This window comes from Aphelocoma coerulescens, chromosome 6 (assembly GCF_041296385.1).
Source record: "Aphelocoma coerulescens isolate FSJ_1873_10779 chromosome 6, UR_Acoe_1.0, whole genome shotgun sequence".
In the NCBI taxonomy this organism is placed as follows: Eukaryota; Metazoa; Chordata; class Aves; order Passeriformes; family Corvidae; genus Aphelocoma; species Aphelocoma coerulescens.
Window position 1 is genome coordinate 16,575,012 of NC_091020.1, and position 11,245 is coordinate 16,586,256.

Consider the following 11,245-nt stretch of genomic DNA (forward strand, 5'->3'; position numbering starts at 1 on the left):
TCCCCGCGGGCAGGGGCACCGCACCCGGTGCCGGCAGTGATGGCCCTGCCAACACAGAACCCTTTGCTGTCTGTGCGGGTTCGCCCTGTCTCGCTGAAGGAAGGCTGTGAGATGCCCGGTTGTCCCTCGGGACGGACGAGAGGTAAGTTCACAGGCTTAAGTGTCACAAACGCAGAGCCACTCGCCAGTGGAGCTGTGTCAGGGGAAGCGTTCACACAGGAAGCGCCCGGAGATGCCATCCCACGGGAATCCTTGGCCACCCGCTAGGAAAGGGAGAGAAAAGTCCACACTGCAGTTTCCCTTTAGCACCACTGCAATGGAGTTCAGCCCCAGTGAGTGTAGTTCTAAGTCAAGTCTGTAATCCAGTAACACATGAGTCTTTAGATCAAGATCATTCTTCAGTAGATGTCAGGGAGTCCATCAAGTCACCCAGGCCACCAGAACTGCATGTAACAGGCAAAGAACATAAAAGACCTAAGTGCATGGAGCTGGAGGAGCTGCTCCTTTTGCTGTAGCTACTGAAGACCAGGATCTAGGTCCCAAGAGGATGTAAAGGTAAGATTGACTGACTACTACATACATTTTTCTAGAACAAAATCTTAATTATAGTTATTTGTATGTAATTATGGGGAGTGCACGTAGTGTTTTGTTTCTGTGTGTTGTAATGTTTATTCATATTATACTTTGAATAGACATTAAACACCCATAGTCCTTTCTTTACCTGATGGTTAATTATTCATGAGACATTCTGACAAGCAAGATACCATTTATGAAGGATTCACCTACGATATTATGCACCAGTTACTTGAGGTTATTCAAAATATCTCCTTTTTTGTTTATGACAAACATGCTAGCAGTTTAGAGACCATTCCAATGCAACCAGCTTTGGTTCTTTCCTGTAACCTGGTGCAGCACTTCAGCTCTAGATGAAATAACAACCACTGTTCAATTTGTCTGTAAAGCAGCGTGAAGTGCAGGCAGCAGAAAATAGGTTGGTAATAATTTACCATGCTTGCTCGCTTCAAATGAAGAGCACCTAAAGCCACATAAAGAATCTAATACATTACCTATCCAGGAAAATTGGGCTTGTTCTCTCTTGTTTGCCCAGAATACATCAGGAGTGGCTTTAAGAATTTAATCCTCACAGCATTCTTCAGCTGACACTCTGAGTGTATGTCTACTTTATTTCACCTGTTAAGCACATTTCTTTCAGGACAGATATATATGTTTAAATCCTTGTTTCCATGGGAACCACGTACACATAAAATACACAAATCTTTATCTTTTTCATTTAGTGGACTGTATTGATTTGAGCTACTCAAGAAAAGAACAATTTATTTTTAAAACAAGTGTAAAAGGAAGAGGAGAATATTTTTAACAAAATTACGTGTGTCTGAAGAATCTGTTAAATGCATTGAATGTTTATGTATCAATGAGAATGTTTGGAATTACTTTTTTAAAGCATGAAATGGAACCATTGTGGTCATCTAATTTCACTTTCTGTATTTAAGGAAATCCCTTGGTTTATACTACTATAGCTAGAGCCCATACATTTAGGAAAGCTTCTAAAACCCCATGCAGAGTCAAGGCAGCTTCTTGCTATTAGAAAATTCAAGTTTAGTGGAGAGAAAAACTCTTGTTCTTCTCTTTTGTAATATTCTTGCTTCTGATCCTGAGACATGGTACTGGACAGAATTCTGGTACAGAATGACCTGGCTTAACTACATAGTTTTGTTGAGTGCTGTCAAAAGAGCTGAAACAAAACTTTTTTCCCAGAGGAATTTATTGTTGGTGATGTGGGTGGCTAAAGCAATGCTGCTTCTCTGTTCTGTGTTTCCTCATTGGAATATTATTTCCCACTTAAGTAATATAAAGCATTACTTTTTATGTTCTACTCCAGCCAATATAGTCACATTCAAAACAAAAACTTTCCCCAAGTTTGTTGTAAGAAAGAAGATCTGGTCAGCTTTGAACCATAGGTCAAAGTGTAACAAACCCACAGGATACTGCAGTGGTCCAAGTCTACATTATGTACTAAAAATACTTCTCCTGTTAGACTGCCTTGTGACTGCAGTTATTAAAATGCACAGTCCCAGTAAGCTGTTGAGTTAACCTTCCCTGTGAGCAGGGAGCAGAGTGAGTTCAGCTCACTTCAGGAAGAACCCTGTGTTTGATTAGCTGAAGGGAGTCACTGCCCAGTGAGTCATGTTAGTGCTCCACCCGCCGTGGTCTGAACATGAGGGTTTCACACAACCCTAACCACTGAGGTGCCAGCCAGTCTCTAGTTCCCTTGTGATGAAAGTGACGTTTCACCCTTCCTCAAAGCACAGGAGAACAGCAGCTTGTTCTGCTTAACTACTCCAGAAGGGTGGTATGTCTAACATTTGTCACCATCAACCTTTTAATCCTTAGGATTAAACCCATGAATTTCAGGTATAGGTGGCATATGTCCACAGATTCACAAAATTGCACACCAAAACACTACCTCCTCTTTGCAGCAGATTTAAGTGTTCTGCCAAGAAACTAAAGTGACTCAACTAAAAAGGCAAATTTAGTGACCTTCATCCCATGACCTTCATCATTACCATTCTGGCAGCAAGGCTTTAAGTTTCAAATTGCAGATAACAGGATAAGATTTATTATTCCCAACAATATAGAACTTTTTTCTGCTGAGACTGATCAGTTGAAAAATAGTAGACCATTACCACCTCCTCCCAAATTTTTATGAAGGCGTTTCATAAATGATAAGATAGTTCATCCTGCAAGTATTGCTTTTGATAAGAAACACAGCATATTTTCATGTGTTTGCACGTTTTAAATGCACTTTCAGTGTTGTGAACAAGCAGTCTTACTGTGCTGGGAAGATGTCAGAGTGAAGCATAGTGTCTGTGTGCGAATTAAAGTGCAGGTTGTCCAAAGTCACCATGCTCACTGCAAAAACCATAGAGGTTCATTGCCTCTGCACTGCCCAGAGATGCTTGGCTGAAACTCTCTTCCTTTGTTGAAGCTGCCTGAGGTTATGTGTCTGAGAAAGGCCCAAGGCAACAAGATGGATGGATTTTATACATTCCTCCAAGTTATACCAAAAGACAATCGGTTATAACATTGAATTCTGTTCTGAATATTGTTATATGTATTGAGGAAAAGAAGTGTTCAAGAACTTCATGATGAGGTAAAATCCCAAGTGAGCTCAACTAAGCCAGGCTTTAAAAAAATCTGAAGATGTTAAACATTTTAACATTCTTATCATTTACATCATTTGAGCCATTAAATACTTCAGTGTTGGGAGCTGGTAAAGAGTTGCTTGAACAAGGTATTTTAAAGCCTCATATTTACTAGGAAAATATGCACACTGCCACAAATAAACATGTAATACAGTAATGTCCAGGAATTTACAATCATTCAGAGAAGTCATCTAGGAAAAGAAAATGCTGAACACATCACAGAGGATAGAAGGTTTTATTGTATTAGTGAGTTCATTAATATGACTAAATATAATACACAGAAGAATACCAGAGAATTATCTATCTTGACTATGTAAAACTGACTTTGTCAATTATTTGTAGCAACACATTCTAAAGAACAAAACAAAAAACCAAACAAACAAAAAAAGGAGAAAGTCCCCTAATAAATTCATGGGGTTTACAAGTCAATACAGAGTTAAACCTTGAAATCCTTGGTGTTGTTTCTTGACTCCAAAGCTTTTCCCATGAGATTATCTATTGAAGTTCAAGTTTTTAGACAGATTCCTGCAGAGTGGAACAATTCTAATAGAATACCTTTAGTAATTCCTGTCAACATTTTACAGCTCCAGAGGAGGAGGAAAGCCTTCTAGGCAATAGCACAGCCCAGGCTTTAAGCAAAATGATGCATTACACTTGTGTTTGTTGTCCTTTGTAACAGTGGCCACTGAAATTTGAAATCAGGCATTCAAAACTCCAAAGTAAGGATCACCCTCTGTCCTTTCACAAAGACAGAATGGATGGGATCAGACAGAGTTTTTTAAAAGGAAACTTCCTACTCCACTTCCAAGCATTTGGCACTGTCCTGTCTTGCATAGGCCTAAACTCATGGACTTTGGTCATTTCAGACACCTCTGCTTTGCAGTGAATCTTTCTACCCACAGACATAACCTCAGTCCTTTGTCACACACCTTCTTCAGATACTTGCAAGGACTAGCAAGTTCCACAATGATCACAAATTGCTCTTCTTGGAACTTTGCATTTTGTGCACACTAGCTTATAAAACAACATAGATTTTAAACACTCGAAAAGTTGAATAGCTTTCTTTTTATGTTTTCTCACTTTTCCTAACAGGGAATGACAAAGAGGTTCCTGAAGATGAGAGATCAGGGAAAGAGTATTATGCTTCCCCACTCTGCAATTTCTTTTCAGTAAGTGAGAGACTTAACCAGCTTTGCTGCTTCCTCTTTTCCTCTATTCATGTCAAAACTTACTTCAAAAAACACCTTGAACTGAAAATTTTGAAACATTAAGTGGCTCAAATAAAGAATATTAAGTTTAAAGAAGAGAAAGGACTAATTCGGACTAATAAAAAACAAGAGTTGAGTTCTAATACTTATTTAATGCTCATAAATTACATTTTCAATGAGATCAGGATCTTTGCTGCATGTTCAGTTTTCACACACATTGACCTTGCAATTAGAACTTAGAATTTAGCATTGAGTCACTGGGGGAACTCTCTAGATTAAAACAAGCAAAACAGGATCTTACAGATTCGTAACTTGAGTCTTATTCTTGGATTTACCTGGCAAATTACCAGGAGAATTATTTGGGGGAACACTCTCTTTGCATACTCCAATTTCAAATTCATTCACCAAACAAGATACAGTCATTAGTAAGGTGGGAAGTTTTGTTGTAGAAGAGGGATGCTTTAATTTTGTTAAAGCAGAATACCCCCTCAGTACAGCTGAACTGTAGACAGCCTTCTAAAGGCAATGTGATTGGCAGAGACTGTGCAAAGTAACAGCTGATACTTGTATTGGCTTTCTTTAATCGGGAACTCAGTTAACATGAAACATGTCTTGGGGAAAAAATGAGGTTTCTCTTCACATAATTTTAACAGCAGCAGAGGGTTATGAAATAGAAAATTCCTAACATCCAAATTTAACCTCAAATTTCATGAATTCTCATTTTGCTGTCCTTTTCTTCTTTGGCAAAGATGGAAACTCCAGTAGCCACACTTGTTTAGCCAGAAATGCTTTTCAAACCCTTTTACCATGAACTCAGTTGCTGGCTTTAATTCTCTGAATTCCCCCTTTATGAGGGGCTAATGCTATTGACCTTGACTTCCTTTCCCAAACAATCAGAAAATACTTAGATGCATAGAAGTGCACCATAGATTGAATTTACTGCCTCATAGTCTCTCAGTACCCTGCTGAGGGGATATACACAGCATCACTAATAAACCAGAGACCATTCTGTAGTCCTTCATGGTAAAGCATACTACATGCAACACAAAACCCCACACTTTCAGTGTGCTTTAACAGTTGGAAAAAAAACCTGCAAAGAAGTCTGCAGAACTGGAGTTGACTTAGATCCACTCTTTCTTTCCTGATGCCATGTTTCCCCCCTCCACCCTCTTCCAAAAGTGGATTCATTACACAATAAATGAGAAAGTTTTTTTCTGGACAGAAGCCATTGTTGCCACTGCAATGAAGTTTTATTCCAAATACATTCTTACAATAAAGCTGTATTTTGTTATACAAGTAGATAAACCCAGGAGACAAAAGATTCTCATTTTGCATTTTAAAATATCAGGCTCAACTGAACTGCAGCCGTTCCCATTCATTTCCTAAAGCATGTTAGGGATTTTTCAGAGCAACGGAAATAACGATGTAAACCAAGTCATGTAAGTAATTAAATTACAGTCCAAGGAAGTTTCTAACACCACAGAAAAGTGTATCTGCTCATTCTTCGGGCTCCTTTAAGTGTAGGGTGGCAAAGTTTCTTTATAAACTCAGAAGTTTTTCGTTGAGAGCAATCTGTGACTGTGTGAGATTTGCCAAGTAGGTTACCATCAGTAGGTCCTGAAAGGGAGGGGAACAAAGCAGTGATCAGAAATATTAATAAATCATAGCCTATTAGAGAGCTGAGTTTTTAACATCTGTAAAGCATTTTACAATCAGCTAGAAGAAATATAATTAGTCCTGGAAGTCCTACCCTGAGGAATGCTTCCCTTGCAGGAAGCTTTTGGTATTCCTGGAATATGAAACACTGCTTGTGAAATTTTAACTCTGAGTTCACCCATGTTAACCAGGCAAGTCAAAGGGTATAAGCAAAATTAAAAATTAGTTCTGGTCTTACAGACTGTGGGTGAACAACATATTCAGAAACTTAAGTTTTCTAAAAATCTGTTACAGAAATCAGGTAGCATGCTAAAAATCCTTGTTCATGTCATAAGTGTTACGGAAAGAGACAGAACTTCAGCTCAAGCAAAGGAATCTGGCAAGTCACCAGTTATTGCTGAAACCAAAATTATTTAAGTTTGGTAATTGATATCATCCAATCAATATGAAAGAAGAATTGGTACTGGTTTTCAGATTACTTGCAAAATTCCTGAGTCCTTAAAAATTCCTTTATCTGCAGTTGCTTGCAAGATTATGGTAAGCTCCTTTATCCACCCTCAGCCCTTACAACACCAAATTACTGAAAATAAAAGGCTATATTTGCTATTAACATGTTTGTATGAAAACATAGACCACAGACAAATTTATGTCTGTATGAAAATTTTTCAAAATTGCTAGGAAGGCACAGAAAAAATTAAATTATGAACTTACATTGATATTGCTGTTCAACATGGTCTCAAAGTCCTCTGGTGAAATCTTTGGCACCTGGTTAATAAGATCCATCAGGAAGCGCCCGACAGTGTTGTCAGCAGCCACTTTGCCAGACTAAGCATAAGAAACACACACTTCAGCATAAATGGAACTCAAAGTTTATGGCCCAGAAAGAGAAATAATAAAGATAAAAACAAGATGCACAAGTTTACATCAAACTTTTTTTCTAGCTGATAGAAAGCTGGCCTTACCAACACGTCCTCGGCGTACTGCAGCACCATGGTCAGGGTATCCTGGATCCTGGCTGAGGCTGACCCCACCTGCTGTAAGTCACTGGACAAGCCAATCACTCGATTAGGGCTAAAGCAGGTCTTCATGATAAGATCCACTGAAAGCAAAAGGAGGATCAGTGAAAAAAACTGACACAGAAACCAGCTTAAATCCTTAACGTGTGAAAGATTTTTTAGGAAAGCTTCAGCAAGACAGTCCGATTACCAGTAAAATTACCAGAATGGCGATTTTACCAGGGTAAAAAGAAGTACTTGAACAGTGTCACAACAATCGTTATAACCAAAATAGGAAGAAAGCATTCACCTCCTATCCGCTCTGTATCATAATAAACATATTTCACTGTTAGGGGTGTGAACATCACGCCCATAGTTTTACCAGGGACTCCCATTGGGGCACTAGAAAAAAAAAAAAGAGAACAACAAGATGTTTTCAGCATGGACATATATAAGGGAGGAAAAAAGGTATTTCCATCTCAATGATCTCTGTTAGCACTAGAGCGTGAACACGAGTAGATTACCATTCTCACCAAAATCAGCAATTTTAAGACCAAGGATAACTGAGGACTGGAAATCAGTTCTGGCATGCTATTAATTGCTCTTTTTCATCCAAGAATATTCCTATCTGGTTTGACATTTGTCAGCATGAGTGCATGAAGAGCCAAGTACTGTAATCTTAGCCAAAGTTCCTTCTTGCTTTTAGAATAGGTGCTCTTCTATCCTGAAATACTCATGCTTTAAGAAATGACTGAAGGAATAAGGAATGCGACAAAATTCAAGTACAAAGCATTCTCAACACCTTTATTAAACCTATTATTCAAAGTACTAGAAGTCCATTTAAGTAATATGTCATGGAACAGCTCCCATTTTAAAGATGCACAGTCAAGAAGTAGTACTTTCTCTACAAAGAAAGAGGTTTTTTCCTTACAGAGCAGAGTTCTTCAGCCAATACTGGGATGAATTCAGTGAGGTGGAAGAGTTTTAAGTTCTCAATATTTAATCTCCATTGTTAATTTACAAGAAAGATGGGTTTAAGGGGAAGAAAGACGCATCAAGAACATGCCGTTTGAATTGTTTTAACCACACTAATCCTCCAACTTGTATAAATGCACTGCTGAGCAGTAAAGCCCTATGGCTACAGGCTAGCATTCAGTCAGCATGATGGAGGTTAGTGACATTACTGCTAGCTGTGTGAACCCTGTGAAATGTCCCAGAGACATTCTGAAAATTGTTAATTAAGTCACAATTCCCCACCCCAATGAAGTTCCAGTTCATGAAGTCTTTCTGCCTACATACAATGGTCAAGATATTCCAATGAGAAGTAAGCCAGGATCCCTGGCTCACCACTACGTTTAACTACTGCACAATACTGTCCAAAAAAGGACACTGCACCCCACTACATTTCTTGTTAACCTGGGGCGTCTCTCAGTAATTCAGATTGCTCCCCTCCCAGAAATGCAGCCTCCCAGAGTACCTGACATAAGCTTTAATGCTCATGCGTGAATTCTGGAGACTTGTGTCCACAGTGAGGTGGATTGGATTGTGTGCTTCCCGGCTGTAATACTCATGGATCAGGACTGAGTGTTCCGTGATGTCATGACCTGTTGCGTACCTTCAAAAGAACACAAGCTGAAGAGCCATTCTTTCAACATTCATGTGCCCAGTGTTTTGTATTGTTGGCATTTAACAGGTTTGTATCCTAAAACACTGATTTCCAAACACTGAACTGTAGCAGCATACTAAACGTAAGTGTTTTAACTAAGGATTTTTTAGTTTATGGCCACTTGTCCCTAAAATTGTAGGAATCACAGGCTGAGCACACCCATGCCCAAAATATGCACAAGGCCAGTGTTGTACTACCAGCCATAAAATGTCAGTAGACTGACGTCAGACACCCAATATTGTTATCTGTCATTGTGTTCTAGACCAGCTTTTTCCATCTAAGCAAGTCAAAGCATACCAAACAAATTCGGACCAACTTTGTCTTCCACAAATCATACAGGAGGTTTAACTCGTTAATCTAGCTCCTTTAACTGCTCTACAATTAGCATCTCACATCCTCAGGGAAACTGCTGTCACTGGAACTGCACTCAGCTCTGCCATTACAAGGCTGTTGAGGAAACTTGCTCCACAGGAAGAAAGCAAAGCTATTTTGTAGGATCAGAGAGGCATGAAAAGAGTGATAAACACACTGCCACTCACTCAGACACAGACTCTGTTCCCGTAACACACTACTAATCTTGCTTCGCATCCCACACACAGGTACTTCCAGCAGACAACTATGTACTCAAGCTGGTATCAGTGATTCCTCCTGACACCTTTGATACTTGAAACACCTCTTTTGTATTCTCCCTTCTTTCTAACCAGTTAACTTCCATGGTATAGTTTGTATTAAAGGTAGCAAGTTTTTCTAACAAAGCTATGCACACAATTCTCTAAGGCATCACTCCTCTGTGATCCTTGCTAGACATAAACAAAAGCAAATCCTGTAAGTTTCCAATACTGTCTCTTTTATGAGCTACAGGAGCTTCACCACTGACTGTATAATGAGAGTTACAAGATCTGACTATCACAGGCATTAGTGCTTTTGCTTCTCCATCCGGGATAAAGTGAATTACGTATTTTGAGTAATTTAAGGAATAAACATAACTACTTGCGTGTTCTTACAGAAGGAGAACTTACCAGCCCAAAATAATCTCGCTAGGAGACACCTTCTTGTGCAACTCATACATATTTTTGGCAAATTCCATATCCACAGCCACCTGAGAAACGGGACAGGGCCGAGACAGCTAGTTACAGGGTGCTCAGCCCGGAGGGCAACACGGGCACAGGCCGCCAGCAGCGGGAGCGCGGGGGTCGCGCCCCGCCGAGAGAGCCCCCGCTCGGCCCGGGCCGCCTCCGTACCTCATCCTCGGACTCGTTGTGCGGGACAGAGAAGCAGTTGGTGACCTCCACCGAGTGCTTGTCCACGGTCCCTACGGGAAGGAGACAGGGAGGAAGGGAAGGCAGCGGATTAGGGGGGCGCCGCGGGGAGGGCGGGCGCTCGCCCCGAGGCTGCGGCAGGCAGGGCAGGGCGGCGGCTCTTACCCAGCAGCGTCCCGATGACCCGCGCCGCGCCCTCGTTGCGCCGCTCGAAGCTGTCCACGATGGAGGCGAGCACGACCGGGTGCAGCCGCACCACGCGGCCGCCGGGGAAGGGGCCCGAGAGCGCGGCTGACAGTGGCGCGGCCGGTGGCGGGGCCGGCGGGGCCGGCGCGGCGGGCGCGGCCGGAGGGGGAGCGCTCCCCGCCGGGGCGGCGGGAGTCGCCGTCGGGCTCTGCGGCGGGGCCACCGCGGGAGGAGCCGCACAGGGAGCTGTGGCCGCCATTTTGCAGGGGAAAGAGGCTGGGTTCTCCGCACCGACGGTAACTGGCTGAGCCGAACGTCTGTCACGCAGCGCTGCCTTCCTATTGGCGAGACGGGCGTGCGAAGGCCATGTGTTCGCCAATCCGAAGCGTGCGATGAGGGGAGATGCTCTGATTGGAGGAAGCGCACCCCGTCTGTAACTGAATCTTACTCTTGTTCCCACCCTGCGGGGCCGGAAAGTTTCTCAATTGGGCTCTCGCATTCCCCGCCTCCCTCCTGTCCGCTCTTCTATTGGCCAGAAGCGCCCTCCCCGCCGGCCTGTCGGGCCGTCCATTGGCCGCGGAGATGCCGCTCACCACTGCGGACGGCGGCTGCGGGGTCGCGCCGGGCTGTGCGGTGCCGCGCGCGCCCCTGGCGGGGCTGGGTGAGCGCCCTCGCGCGGGCGGGCCGGGCACGGCAGGGCCGCTGTGCCGGGGCTCAGGCGCGCCCCCGTGAGGGCGCAGGCGGCCGGTGCTGCCGCTCCGCTCTGCGGCGGTGGAGCGGCAGGCGCAGCAGCGCGGACGCGGCGCCCGGGGAAGGGGCTCCAGCAGTGCTGGGTACGGGGCTGTACAGCCCGAGGGCTCTTGGCCCTGTGAGACAGGCAAGTGCTGTTAGTCCTGTTCGCCAGGTCTTTATTGCCTCAATAGAAGAGTAAGTGGTTGTCAAGTATTATGTAGAGAGCAAAGGCCGGTTACTTCTATCCAAGGGTTAGTGATTACCCAACAAATTCACTTACTGGATGACATTTGCCTGTTATTTGTAGTGCCCTGTGTGT

The 11,245-nt window shown here is 42.9% G+C and overlaps 1 protein-coding gene and 1 long non-coding RNA gene across 2 annotated transcripts; one reads left to right on the forward strand and one right to left on the reverse strand.

Moving 5' to 3' along the window:
- The first annotated feature begins 54 nt into the window (after positions 1–54).
- LOC138112396 (uncharacterized) lies at positions 55–4,575 on the forward strand. Its single transcript, XR_011151727.1, has 2 exons — positions 55–142; positions 4,317–4,575. It is a non-coding gene; the product is annotated as an uncharacterized lncRNA (long non-coding RNA).
- A 1,085-nt stretch (positions 4,576–5,660) lies between these two features.
- Positions 5,661–10,469, reverse strand: EIF3F (eukaryotic translation initiation factor 3 subunit F). Its single transcript, XM_069019399.1, has 8 exons — positions 10,174–10,469; positions 9,991–10,061; positions 9,769–9,848; positions 8,561–8,698; positions 7,394–7,485; positions 7,051–7,187; positions 6,800–6,913; positions 5,661–6,049 (listed from the first exon to the last, which is right to left on the reverse strand). The coding sequence occupies exons 1-8, from the start codon at positions 10,451–10,453 to the stop codon at positions 5,972–5,974; spliced, it is 990 nt and encodes a 329-aa protein (XP_068875500.1). The 5' UTR covers positions 10,454–10,469; the 3' UTR covers positions 5,661–5,971.
- Positions 10,470–11,245: the final 776 nt, after the last annotated feature.

Excerpts from the sequence above, each read along its gene's own strand:
- EIF3F (XM_069019399.1), bottom strand. The coding sequence starts at position 10,453 with ATGGCGGCCACAGCTCCCTGTGCGGCTCCTCCCGCGGTGGCCCCGCCG. Across the intron at positions 9,849-9,990 it reads ACAACGAGTCCGAGGATGAG|GTGGCTGTGGATATGGAATT; the intron begins GTACGGAGGCGG and ends CCCGTTTCTCAG. Across the intron at positions 8,699-9,768 it reads AGCGAGATTATTTTGGGCTG|GTACGCAACAGGTCATGACA; the intron begins GTAAGTTCTCCT and ends GTTCTTTTGAAG.